This window comes from Phoenix dactylifera, unplaced genomic scaffold (assembly GCF_009389715.1).
Source record: "Phoenix dactylifera cultivar Barhee BC4 unplaced genomic scaffold, palm_55x_up_171113_PBpolish2nd_filt_p 001950F, whole genome shotgun sequence".
Lineage (NCBI taxonomy): Eukaryota > Viridiplantae > Streptophyta > Magnoliopsida > Arecales > Arecaceae > Phoenix > Phoenix dactylifera.
The window spans coordinates 6,978-21,337 of NW_024069233.1; the positions used below are offsets into that span (position 1 = coordinate 6,978).

Consider the following 14,360-nt stretch of genomic DNA (forward strand, 5'->3'; position numbering starts at 1 on the left):
CTTAGGATCTCTTTATATGCACTGTTTTAGAGATCCTGCTGTCTAGATTTATTTTGTGACAATGTGTCTCGAATGCCTGGTCATAACATGATATATACTGTTGTATGAGGCTTATTTACATGTGATCCGTTCTCACTTAGAGGATCTCTTGTGATCATGCAGTTGCAATTTTTTTTATAAGTAAGCTAAAATTGCAAATTTTCACTCATAGTTGTTTTCTGAACAATATCATTCATGTCTAATAAGTATCAATTTGGTATAGGGTCCACAAACTTCCCAGTTGTTCAACCGAGCTAGTAATACTCTAGATTTGTTGGACGACATGGACATATCTGATACTGAGGAGTCAGATGAATTTGAATCTGACTTGGGTGATGAAGATTGGGTAGAATCTGGAAAGAAGATGGTGAAAAAGTGTTCTAAAGCAGCTCGAAAAAAGAAGTTCCACTTGAAAGATGCTCATTTTCTGGAAAATTCGAAATCAGATATATCTAGAGAGGGTGGAAAACCTAAAGTTTAAAAGAATAGGTTTGATCAGTGTTGCTCTTGTTCACAGATCTCATTCTGTAAAACTAAGAAATGCGAATGCCAAGCTGCTGGTAGTCCATGCACCACTTCTTGTGGGTGCATACCTTCAAGATGCAGTAACAGAGAAGGTGGTGTCGTTAAGAAGGAGTTGGAAGAAGCATCCCTTGCAGACGGAACAGAGAATGATGGAAGTCATTCTTCATTAAATCATCTTGATAAGAAGAGCAGAGGACTGGTTTCTAATGGAGCCATGCTGCTTCAGAGTGCTCTGAGCGAGTGGTTAGCCAAAGAAAATCAAGATATGCAGCCAAGAAAGCCCCTGTCTGATATTGCGAATACCGTGGTATGTCTTATTTTGTTTCCAGGATCCAGTATTCAATACTCATCTTTATTCCTGCATTGAGAACATCAAAACAGCAGCACTGCCTGATTGATTGTACTGAAGTATATTCTATTATCAGCCTGCAAATAATTAGGCCGCTGTAATATTCTTGCTCTCTTAGTTTAAAGCAACACTTTGCATCTTCTTTGTAGGCTTTTCCATAAATACTTTTGCTTAACTACTGAACTAATATATTTCAACATGAATTTTTATGGGGTTTGATGTTTGCTTTTCAGAGTACCAAGTCATTACTTTCCAAACAACATTATTATTTATTATATAAAATTTTTGAAAAAATCTGCATGTATGACTGGAAATTTAATTATTTATAAAGTTTTCTTTTTTATCAAGAGTGTATGAGTGTATATAAACATATGTACCTATCAGAAAGATGCAAGCACTAGTACGAGGGTGTGTGAACATTCAATGGCCTAGAATTTGAATTTTTCTCTGGTATATCTGAATTGTTTCTGTAGTAGTAGTCAAGAGTCAAACCCCTTCACAAAACCCTGCAATAAATTTTTACTGTATAAAAACCCTGGTACTTTATTAACTCTTTAATGGGCGTTCAAGCAATCATAGTTTTCCATTTTCAATGTAAACATCTCAGTTATGTGCAAACATCAGGATAATAATTTAGGAGACTATTTCAATCAACAAAATGCAGAAGCCTATGTTTTTCGTCGGAGATGATAATAGATCGTCTTGCCATTGCTATTAGTCATGAAAATATAAAATTCTTGGGTTAAATTGATTCCCAAAACCTTGTCTTAGTTTGAAGTGTTGATAATGAAGATTTATTTGCTTCGGTGATATGTAGCATTTGATCTCTAGCTGATGAAAATGACTATTGTTGATGAAGTATTGGCTTAGATGCAAAATTTGTGCTTCGATTTAATACCAGAAGTTTTATTGATTATGTTGTATCCTCAAATTGCTGAAGTTGATTTATTTCATGCAAGTCATGCAGCCTTCTATTATGCATAGACATTGTTACATGTGCTGAATGCTATCAATGTCAGATACCCTTTTTTAGATAGTAAGCACGGACATGCTAACTCAAACTGCTATTGTTTAGGTTCATAAAAATGTGTCTCAGCAAAGCCGGAGGAAGAAATGGCGCAAGTCAACAATTCAGCTCATTCCATCCGAACCTTTTCCATCCCCCATGCCAGAAAGCAATGAAGCTCCTAGGACTAGGGTTGATGTTCCCCTTAGACTACCACGAGCAATGGATTCTGTGCTCTTGGTTGACAACCCTCCCCTTACAGATCCGGATTCTGTGAATGATGATGGGTCTGTGGGTAGCAACAAGGATGGTAGGGGCAACATTCCTTCAAGATCGCTGGTCCGGTTTTTAGAAGGCAGCAGATGAGAGAGATCCATATGATCTAATTATCCTATCATTTCTTCCCCCTAACCGTCTGGTTAGTTTCTGCTGAGTTATCCGCTGTTGCAAATGATATTGTTGTGTGCTGTTGTACCCATGCTCAGTGGCAATGGATGCATCGGATGAACTCTCCTTGGAGAATGCATGAGGGAGAAAGCTGGCCTTTTTCATTGGAAGCCATAGTGAGGATTAATCTGGGATCTGGAACTGCTTCGCATGTATTCTCCGGTGAAGCCTTGTAATCAAAATATCTTTGATGGGAGTAGAAAAGGTTGGATCCTTATGCGATGTATTCATCCAGAGAATCGGTTGTTTCTTTTGACAATTATTTTGATTATTGGCTGCCGAAAACTGGAAAAAATTATTTCAATTTACATTTATCCGTTCTCTGATTGTTTCATGATTCAATCCCGAACTATTTACTGCAGTGGCTGCTGCCACCCACTTACCTTTCTTTGCTCATCCGGCGCTTGTTAGGTGACACAGCCACCAAGGACTGAAATTGGGTTGGATAGAGATTGAGCACTAGTATATTCATATCTATTTCTATATTTATTTTATTTGATGAATACAAATATAAATATGTATGTTAATTGGTTGCAAAAATTTATATTTATATTTATTTTAAATGAATACGGATATAAATTTGATACGAAAAATATGGATATAAATACAAAAATGATTAAATTTTATGACTACTGAATTAAAGATATTATTTGGTAAATAGTAAATCAAATTAATAGCATATTAATATGATTATTTATTTTTATTAAAGTTTACGAGTGTTATATAAAATTAAATAAAATTACAAATAGAATCGGATATTTGAATAGGGATCAGATAGTTATCTATCTATATTTATATTCATTTTTTTTTTACGGATATAGATACAGATATTAGTCGGATGCTTAAATGTTTATCTATATTCGGATAGTTTTGGATACCAAAACGAATTTGAACAGAAATTATCTAATCCATTTTCACTCCTACGTTAGTAGAGCTCCCTTCTCTTGTCGCTTGTCTTGATAGAGGCCTGATTTTGGCCGTGCGTCCTTCAAAATGGATTGTAGTAGTTTGGGCGATGTGGAGGTTGGGAGACGTTTTGGATGGCAATAGACTTGCAATTGCAATTTTATCTCAAGCAGGGTATGACCGTGTTCATGCCCTTGATGTTTTTCACCCTCTCCTGCCTGAGATTCAGAGATTAATGTGATGCACGGAGTGTTGAATTTTATTCGGTAATCCCTATTCGCCATGGAATTGGAATAGCCATTGCAATATTGCGACCGAAATAGATACTATAGAGAGGGTAAGGATTAAGCTTAACAAGTGCACAAATATTGAGTTTGTTTTGAAAATTATCCTTCAATTTATTCTTGGTTCAAATGACAAATATATAGCAAGTATGATTTTTTTATTTTAATGCGATGGTTTTGCAAGAAAAAAATATTTTATTTTCATGTTTAGAAATGCATTTTTCAGACTTGTTGCTGTTATGATTCGAGTTGAGTTCAGTCACCATTCGAGGTACACTAAGGAGTAGCGTTAGGATGCCGATAACTTAATTCTGTCGCTTTAGAACGCTAGCATGATTTGCAAAAAAGTTCACTTGCTGGAAGGTTTCAGACATGAGACCCTTCGATGCTTAAGTTAACAGAGATCTAGAGCAACAACGGGAGAAAGAGAGAGAGAGAGAGCAGAAGAGTTCTAGAGAAAGATAGAGCTTGAGAATGCTTATGTCAGAGTCCTCCGGTCACCTCTATATATAGGATGGGGTGAGTGTTTGTTATTTTATTCATCGGAAAGCGTAATAATTGCATAGCGATAGCTAGCTTTATTTGCTTAATGAATGGTAACGACTCTCTACGATGTTGATTATGTGTTTATGGCCAAGTTCGATCGATCATTGCCAATACCATAATTGCAACTCTCTCAATGATCTCTGGCGTTACTCTAAGGTCAGACTAACTAGAATAGCACGTCGGCCAATATTGAGTTCATTCACCTTGGTCAAGAAGATCAGAACAACCTGAGGTCAGGATGACCAATATTCTCTTCATCAATCTAAAATAGAGACTTACACTATAATTATCTAGGGTTAAATACTTAGATACGTCGTTCAAGAACCAACCTCAGAAGCTCTAGTTATTAGGTAGAGAGGTATGAATGTTGAAATAAACCCCAATTCATAAAATGCAACTCTTTTTGAGCCTTATCAAATTTTTATTTTTTTTCGTCCTCATGACTATTATAAAGATGATTTCCATGTGTATCAAGTTGTGCTCGCGTTCAATACAAGCATATTAACCATCATGTTTCCCTAGCACGTGCAGTGCACCTGCATTTTAAGAGAGAGAAATAAAGAAATGAAAGAAACGAGAAGAGGGGTCGGGATTCAGGACTACACTGGAGGCTCATATATATATATATATATATATATATATATATATATACATACATACATACACTTTCATTGATGTAATACAATAAAGTCGAAGTGTAGTGTCGTGTCACGTTCAGAAAGGAATAAGTTCAAAATCATGATAAATTGAAGTCAACTTCCAGGATGGAGTCCTAATACGGGAGTTTGTTTTATGATAACAGAGATTTTTGCAGAGATTTTTGTGCACTGATTTGAGGGTTGAGAGTATAATGCTCCAGAAAAGTTCAAAAGAGATAATTTCTAACATAGGAAAAAGATGTGATATATTTTAGTAAAATGAAATTAAAATAGACACCTATGTGAAAAATCGTCTCTTTAAATCAACAAAATGGAGAAAGAGATACAGGTCGCTTAAATTCCGTCGCGGAGATTACAAATAAAAATAATTCAAACTATTTCATATTGTCTAACTTATTTCCTTGAGAATAACAATTAACAACGACAACGCTATTGCTCTACAATTTTTGGACAGTGCTCATAGGAATTCTGCATTTATATATCTGTTTGAACAACTGCGCCAATGAAGGAAGAAACTGCAGCAGTGAAACATGGGCTGACCAAGTTCCTTGCATGAAGTTCTAAGTGCATCATGTTCGAGTTCAGATTATGATGGGTGAGTTAATTAGGCCTTATGGAATAGCTGATCGATCTGAAGAGCAGCAAATTGCTAAATGGATATATAGAGAAGGATATGAAGAAGGAATCTGCTCAGAAAATCCAAAGGGGTTAAAAAGATTTGTTGCGGTAAGCAAGGAGTTATAATTCTAGCAAATATTACTGGTCTACAAGCATTTCATTTTTAGGTTTATGAACAAATAAATAACAGGGATATCTTGAAAGCCCTCTGCAGCATGGGCAATGATAACCTATAATGTTTTAATTTGGATTCCATAGTTGATCTCTCTGTCCATAGTCAATAGGCCCTCATGATGCAAATCTGTAAACCTCGGGAATTTTAATGGTATCCACTATTTGACGTTCTGCTAAAAGCTTTTCTCTCTTTGAGAAAAGATGTTCTATTAAAAGATGTGATCAATGGTCAACATAATCATGAGTTAGCCACAGCAGAGGGAAAAACTGGATTTAAAAGAAGAAAAAAAACAATTTGTTGAAAAGGATAAAAATCGTATGAACCAAAGTAATCAAAGAGAAGGCTTGTTTCATCATCTATATGCTCGTATGTGGTAGCAGCCGTAGTGTGAGCTGAATGCATGACATTGTTAGATAACCAGCCGAGTTTGGGATAACTATTTCTAAGGCAGCTGATTCAAGGACTCGTTCGCAGCCTTTGAACTGAAAAGCCAGTCCTCCGAATGCCATTATTCCTTAGAGAATATATTGAGCGGCACGGAATCCCCAAAAAGATGGTAAAGAAAGATGAAATCACTAAAAGAGATTTATGTTTAGAGATTTATCTTTCCCTGTAACAAAGGATAAAGGCGACGATTCTTTAATGAGCGATCTTCCTTGTCTAGCTTTGCGGGCGCACATCAATGCCACTTTCAAAGTGCTTCCTGGCTTGACTTGCAGGATTCTTATCTCATCAAGGGACCGGATCGCTCATTAATATTATTTAGATTTTTAGTCTTGTATAAATATCCAAGTTCTACCCAAAGCATAACTAAATACACACTCGCATGGTCCTCACACACAGCATTCCATATTGATAGTTACACTACACAGGATTGTTTTAGATACATGTTAGCAAGTAAAAATAAAATGGTCATTAAAATCAAGGGCTGAGAACAACATACCTAGTTGAGAAGGCCTAAATGTTGAAAAGCATTTTCAGGCCAACCATGATGTGGAAACTAAGTTTGCATTATGGAAATTATCTTGCAACATGCAGTGCATCTTTTTTTTTATTTTTTCCTTTGTTGAGAAATCAATATGCAGTGGATTTTGAGATGCATGTTTGCTATATTGCACTCGGCTCTGACAAATAGGATGCTCCCTAGTTGTTGGCAGGGTCAAGAACTATAAGTTGTAGATTGGGCCCTAAACATTCATAGTGGAACTTTAGTGGAATCCAGTCATGAGTCCAATTTGGCTGTCAGGGAAGCAAGATCTAATTAGTGCAGCATAGAAAGTTCTACAAACATCAGTAATGAAATGTTCTAGTCTTGGATTGGCTCTCTTAGTTTTTGCGGCCTAGCTGATTTAGCCTATAGTTCTAGGCTGCAAAAGCTTCTCTTAGCTGATAGTTGCTCAAGAGGAAGATGTTCTGGATTAGTTACTCTGATTTAGTCCCCAGCAGTCTGCTGGCTTGAGTGAAATCAAGTAGTTGCTGGCCCATTAGATGGTGCATTAGATCATTAGGCTTTTACATAAATACACATGCATGTTTGCATTTATACAGAAAGAGATCGGATCGTCTCAAGGTCAGTGATCAAACTTTATGGTCCGGCTTGTAATCACAATCACCCATGTATTATGGGATGACCATGAAGCATTGGATCACATGTATTGGCAGAAGCCGCAATCTCACTACAATATGGGTCTTGATGCGTCAAGATGGTGCAGTAGACTCTCTCTCTCTCTCTCTCTCTCTCTCTCTCTCTCTCTCTCTCTCTCTCTCTCTCTCTCTCTCTCTCTCTCTCTCTCTCGCGCGCGCGCGCGCGCGCACAAGTCTAACCACAGAACCAGTTGCCAAAATTAACTTGACTAGATGCTATCACTCATCTATATGTATTTTCTGAACTCCCTACTTCTCTTAGTCATCACTCATCATCCAAACTCTTTTTCTGTTAAATTTGAGTTGGCTATGGAGTATTTTGCGACGGTCAACTTAGGGCCAACCCAACCCTTAGGCGACTTAAGCGGTTGCCTAAGGCCCTGGCCCAAAGAAAGCCCACCGCAGGAAAGGCCTCGATGACAAAATGAAAAGAAAAAAAGCTCCCTGTGAGTTCGTCTTAGGCTGGTCCACTGCAGAAAATGCCTCAAAGAAAAAATGGCCTTATTAGCCCCCAAATACATTGGGCCACTCCTGGGTCAAGTAGCAACCTAATATTAACCATTTAATAGCGTATCAAATTATTTGGCAAGGTAAGTTTAAACAAGAGAGTGTCTGCTATGAGATTTTAAAGACTAGTTCAAGCTTTTGAGACCAGAGATCAAATCTTTGAAGTACTCCAAACCTTTTTAGAGTTTAGATATTGTAAGAAGATGGCAATTCACGATACAAGTTTTTTCTAAAAAAAAAATTACGAACGGCAGGAGACAGGCTCCACCCGGATTTATGATCTAGGAAATTATATCTCACTCTGTTGCATACTTTCAGGAAATCAAATTCAAGTTGCGAGCCTTTATCTGATCTAGACCAAATTATAGCAAATTATTATCCAATTCAGAAGATTTGTTGGCCCGTCATGCTATTCTTGTCAGCGTAACGATAATGCGGCACTTCGCACATCTCATCATCGAGAGAATACTGAAGAAATGATTCCTAGGTAGATGCATCTCTTCTGGAATGCCATGGATACGAATCCGTGAATAATGCTTATGCATTTTGGTACGGTTTTTTATGACCATATTTGTTATTCCCCTTAGCACACACCATGTCCTTAATTTCTTGGGAGCTGAGAAGAGAAGTGCAAAAACCCACTGGATCAAACTGACATGGCCTCGTAGATACCAAAGCCTACAAAAGATGAAAGAAGTTGCATAGCATAAGAACAGTTCTCAGTACTTGGAGTCTTGGAAGAACACCTACTCTCAGCCAGTTTCTCTATTTGCTCAAGGTGTTCCTCCTCAAAACTGGCCCTCCTTTGGTTTAGTCGGCGTCGCATTGAGATAATAGGACACGGAGCTGCTGCTCTCCCCACGAAAGTCCATGCCTCTCTCATTCCCATACTCCTCCATCTTTTCCTTGGCCATCCCCATCAACCCCATTGGAGGCCTCGGAGCTGGCACGAGCCCAGGCGGCATCTCGTAGTACCCCGTCGAGGACCCGGACGGTGCAGGCCCCACCGAGGGGAGCCTGGAGAGGAGTGCTTCCAGGCTGCTCATTGACGGGGTGATCCTTACCTGCGGGCTGAAGTAGTGGTCGTAGAACTCCATGGGCGGTGCCATCGCCGGCCAATTCTCAGATGCATTGCACCCATATTCCATCCTCATAGGGAAGGCCGCCGCCGAAGGGTGCGGCAGGAGGACGCCTGGGATGCTCTCGAGCAAGCTGAACTTCTTGCGCAGTAGAACCACAGAGCTTATGTCCTCCATCACCTTCATTACCATAGAAGAGAGAGATGATGATGAAGGATTTGAGCCAGGACAAGTTCACAGCATTATGCTGCTCTAGTGGAGAAACTATTACTATTCCAGCATTATAATTTGGCATTGTGGTTGGAACAAAGGTGTTCTACGCGTCCATGCACGGCACCGACATGCACGTCCGCGTACACAAATGTGATGCTTGTCATGCATGGGGATGTAGATGTGTGTGGTGGGAGGTGGGGGAGGTGAATTTTCTTCATTTCATGAAAGAGACCTCAACACCGCAATGTTTACCTTCATTTCATGAAAGAGACCTCAACACCGCAATGTTTACCGAGAGAGAGAAAGAGAGAGAGAGACCTTGTTAACAGCTCCTAATTGTACAACACCTTCTCTGACTGCAATCAGAGCAATTGTCTGCATGAATTAGAAGCAAATTAGTATAGAACTTTGATGTAAGGGAAATGGTGACATTAAGGATGGTGCTGAGCTGGACCTTGATACCAGACTGGAACTGAGCCTCCCAAGTCCTTGGGTGCTGAAAGAAAGATCACAAAAGGATGAAATAATTTTTTGGCAATCTATCAGCTAGTCCCAAAATAAGCTGTGTTGAAACCTAAACAATCGGCTCATGTGGGCAAGTGATAAGTGGTGCGGAAGAGAAGGCCTACTTACAGAATCAGCAGGGTCGTTCCATGGGGAGAGGAAATTGATTTCATGATCCCGGGGTTCCTGGAACACCCATTTATGGCTGTGATCTGCAGCCACCTTTCCAATCAAACTGCGAGCAGGATGAACAAAATACTGGACCAATATTAAATTGCACCACATGAAGAAGTAGAAGAAGGGCTTGAAAATATTTGATGGAACCATTAACCAAAAAAGAAATATATGAAATAAAAGATTAGATGGAGCACACTAATTTCGTTCCTACGGACCCTTCTCCAAAGTTGTAGATCTCATGTGACATCTTGAAGAAGAGTTCAGGTTTTAGGCCCTTCATCTGCTGAGGCTCGTAGGCTGAGGAGCCCCCGGGGCAACTCTGCTCGCATGAGGAAGCAGCAAAATTGCAGAACCCATCCTCCCACACCAGTATCCTGGAACACATTATAAGCCATGAGCGAGCGAGCGAGCGAGCGAGCGAGAGCGAGAGAGAGAGAGAGAAAGCTTCTGTATAAACAAGAAATCAAATTTATACCAATTCCTTCTGTTTGCTCTAGTTCTGTCATAAGGCCCTCCCTGGAGATCCCATCTGCAAAAAGTGAAAGAGAAACATTGAGAAACATGGTGCATCAAGCTATGAACTAATAAATTGTGGCCTTGAATAGAAGGAATGCACTCTTTCGCTCTAGTTTTCTTCTTACTTAGGTGGGGGATAATTCCTAGGCAAGATCCTCCAGAACACAGCATAGACCCACTGGGAGTTGTCATGGATGCACAAGCTTCTCAGTGTGTGCTGGAGGAGATGAGTAGCAGCTAAGGGGTTGAGTTGCTCCTCCATTAAAAGGTTTTACAGATAGGACTCCCCTTTCTCTATTCCTTGGAGGAGAAAGAAAATTCTCACCCTCTATCCTCCTATTAGCAAGGCCACCCTCCAAAGGAGCAATACCCAAATATATATATATACCCAAATCTATTCTCCTACGGCTACAAGTTTAAACATGAGTTAAATCTTTTACCAATGTGATCTAGACTCTTAGAGCCTCACTTTTTTCCTCCCGGTTTCCACCGGTCACGTTCTCCCACCCCCACCTTTCAAGGTTGTTCATCATTGGACTTCTTCGGTCCTTGCCCTCCGAAATATTATTGGGTCAGAGCACGGCCAAGCCTAATATTCCGTAGACCGCAAAATGAGGTCCTGCCAAACACGTAGGGTGGACTTCATTTTATTGCATTCTAAAATTCGGTCACCGACGAATTTGTATTCAACCACTTTACAGTAAGATGTTGACCATTTTGTGAAGCTAGAAAAGGCGGACAATATAAGGAATTTTTACATCACAACGATGAGACAAACTGGAAACAAAGGAACTTACTCTAATAAGTCGAGGAAGTTGTTTAGAACAAATAAGTTTTGGCTATATATGAATCTTTGGGCACACGAATATGAAATTGAATTCCTTATGGACAAGCAAAACACTAAGAGTACATTTGGTTTGCGGAAAAAGAAGGAAAAAAATATGGTCAACGGAAAAGTAATGAAATGCCTCTTATTTGGTTGGAATTTTCAAAAGAGAGAGACGGAAAAGTTGTAAAGTTACTTTTACATGAGACAGGAATCACTCCATTTTTACTTTTTTCCAAAAAGACCCTTCAGCATTAAAGAAGCATTAAAAAGGCATTAAAGACCTAATCTCCTATATCTACAAAAAATATCAACCCACTTTGAAGTACCCCAATCTCCTCCTACCATGTTGGACAGAAAATATTACTTGGATATGCTAGCATAGTATTACGAGCAAATGGTTACTCACCTAGGGTTTGGGTTGCATCTTTCGCACAAAAATGATTATTTTTTTTTTGCGACATCGACCGTTGAATCGCATCCTGCATAGATTTTAAAGCACTTCGAACTTCTTTATTCAGCCGACTACATCGATTATTGTGCAATCCAACAGTGGGAAGGTGAACTTTTTCTTTGCACAAAAGATATAATCCTTTTTCTTACCTATGTTAAGGTTTATGTCTCAAAGATACATATGCAGCAATCTGCTGCTGGGCATTTGTCTATGTTAACAGCCACGTGCTGATAGTGCTGTAGGTCATGAAAGCATATATTAAAACACTTTATACTAGCAAAATGTTGATGTTATTGGCGTACTATATTTAGATCATATTATTTAATTATTTTTAAAAAATTAATATAAAATTTTATGAACAATGATAGAAGGCCAAATGGCTGTTAATGTGCCCACGGTGCAATGCTATTGTGATGGTCGTAACTATCGAACTCTCTGTGTTGATCGGATTACGTACATTAAAAAAGAAAAGAAAAAAGACCATGCGCACGTAGACAATGTGCATATGTCTCTCTTAAATGCTTCCACCTAGAAAGCAATCCATTTGGATCATGGCATGGGAAACTGTGACTGCGTATATACCAAGCCCAGTCCTTCCTCAATGTACTTGGCTTAACCGGGGGACGAAGAAAAAAAACGAAGAAAAGATACCCCTACGCCATTCGAAATGGAGCAGTGTACCCTGTCCTCCGAGATCGCATGATGACGAGGAAATGACTTCAGAGATATCATGACACAGCTTTCAAATCTCTCCCCCTGCTGACATGAACAGCAAAACTTGGACCCACACTATCATCACTCAAAACTCCTAAAGTCTAATCCACATCATTCCATCGCCTTGACCCTTCATGAAACTTGATAAAGAGGCCTTGTACAGCCCAAAGTGCTCATGAATGAGTGCCCATGTAGCCAAAGTCACCATTCATCCAAAAGCACAGCCAGCTTTGGTCATGACAAGGACATGCACCCACGCCTATTCTAATAATTTTTTCCGTCCTCTTTTGTGAGTGTGCAGAGACTTTCAAAAGGGCAAATTAATATGCCCACCTTCTTAATCTACGTAAGGGTTATATATGTGCATGGCTACCTCTGCGAGAGTGACAAACAAAAGGGGAGCATGTTGGGTAGCATGGGTATGGATTTGTTATGGGGTATTTAGCGTTGAAGGGATCATATCTTTCTTTTTTTTCTTTTTATTTTTTTGTTATCTATCTCATATGAGTGTTGGAAAACAGTGGGATGAAACGGTGAGGTGGGTATTGGAGGGAGGGGATACCGATAGAGCATCCTTTTGTTTCTAATAGCACAGCTGGACTCTTTGATCATCCCATTCTCCTCCAACTCCAAACCTCCATAAATGATAAAATATATCAAATTGATCACATTTCATGGCTTCATAAGTTCATGTGTCGGTTCCTGAAACAAATTTCCAGACACAGAAAACACCAGCCAATAATCCACTCTCCACACTCCTTAATTTTTCCATGTAAGAATTAACCACAACTGTGCTTATTTCGTAGCTCTGTAGAAAGTTTTAGTAGATTGCCCTTATATCTCAAGGAGCATTTATTCAGGTGGATAGACTTGTTTCCGAATATATTCCCACCTGAATAAATGCTCGTGTCAAGCAACCTTAACATTAATGTTGCGTGCGTCCAGATGAAGTATACGAAAGGCAATAATTGTAACAACCTATAATCTCACCCAAAATGTTTAAGTAGAAGATATTATTTGAGTTTCTTAATCCTGTATAAGTACTTAAAATTTATCAAGTGAATAACCAATGTAAGACTAAACATACGCCTGCACGGATCCTTCTAGTAATTATTAGAATTGTTATGCCTACAATGCATACAAGTGTTATTGCTGATCCAAACAAATTTTGGCCATGTTTAGAACCTGAGTTCAGATGTGGAAAAATGGTGCACTGGTTTATATTGCATCATCTATCTTCCTCGTTCCAAGTAGTTACTTGAGTGGAGGGCAAGAGTCCTGGCTAAGCTGTATGCCATGAGCCACCCACTTGCTAATGTTGTCAAAGGATGAAGATAGGAAGTAAATGGAGTGTATGAGGATTGAAGCCACCGTCTCTACTCAACAGCACATTCTACAAGATTAGACTGATATTTAAAAGATTACAGTGTGAAAGAGGGCAAAAATAAGGAAGGGATGGGTTTTTTCCTTTTCTTATTATTTTTTATCTGTCACAGGGGAAGTTGGTCTGGTCAATGCTCCTTCAAAGCAGTGCTGCCAATGCCTACTTCTCCACCGAGAAAGACTCCAAACTCATCACGTGAAGCCTTTTGCTAGCCACAATCTTGGTCTCTAAAGGCTTTAAGTACTCCCCCGATGACACAAAGATGGTGCCACCCTTACCCTGCCTTTCTGCAGCAAAACAGGGCTTCAATTAGGAGCTTCATGACTCTCCTCACCCCCCACAACTTTTCTCCTCTCTACCTTTCTTTTCTCCAATCAACATATAAATCAAAGTCCTGATAATATTTAGTTTCTTTTCTAGTTGAAACGACCAGCAAAAAAATATTTATAGAAAGAAAAAGAAGCATCGCACAAACTTATTTTGGTAGTTGATAGGGGATAAAATGGATCGTCCTGCTCAGGACAGGGGATTATCCCATTCCGACCGAGCAGATTTCAGCACCGACCAGGACCGGCTAACCTTGTCCAGATCTCTCTACTACTACGACCTGCAGCTAGCAACCTTCTCCAACAACGCACCCCGACCTAAGCTTGGGGCGCCAAGCATATCCAACGGCGCGCCCCGACTTGAGCTCGAGGCGCTAAGCATCTCCAACGACATGCGTCAGCCCTAGCTCGGGGCACCATCGAACAAACCTCATAGTCGGAAAGGCCAAGCCGACCTCATCA

General features: G+C 39.5%; 2 protein-coding genes across 2 annotated transcripts; one reads left to right on the forward strand and one right to left on the reverse strand.

Moving 5' to 3' along the window:
- The first annotated feature begins 322 nt into the window (after positions 1–322).
- On the forward strand, positions 323–2,666 carry LOC120109248 (kinesin-like protein KIN-4C). Its single transcript, XM_039122997.1, has 3 exons — positions 323–414; positions 529–871; positions 1,989–2,666. Exons 1-3 carry the CDS (start codon positions 323–325, stop codon positions 2,283–2,285), a joined length of 732 nt encoding a protein of 243 aa, XP_038978925.1. The 3' UTR covers positions 2,286–2,666.
- A 5,671-nt stretch (positions 2,667–8,337) lies between these two features.
- Positions 8,338–10,528, reverse strand: LOC103710069 (protein RICE SALT SENSITIVE 3). The gene is made up of 7 exons (XM_008795659.3): positions 10,320–10,528; positions 10,154–10,207; positions 9,894–10,052; positions 9,631–9,736; positions 9,452–9,493; positions 9,316–9,372; positions 8,338–8,964 (listed from the first exon to the last, which is right to left on the reverse strand). The coding sequence occupies exons 1-7, from the start codon at positions 10,454–10,456 to the stop codon at positions 8,494–8,496; spliced, it is 1,026 nt and encodes a 341-aa protein (XP_008793881.2). The 5' UTR covers positions 10,457–10,528; the 3' UTR covers positions 8,338–8,493.
- Positions 10,529–14,360: the final 3,832 nt, after the last annotated feature.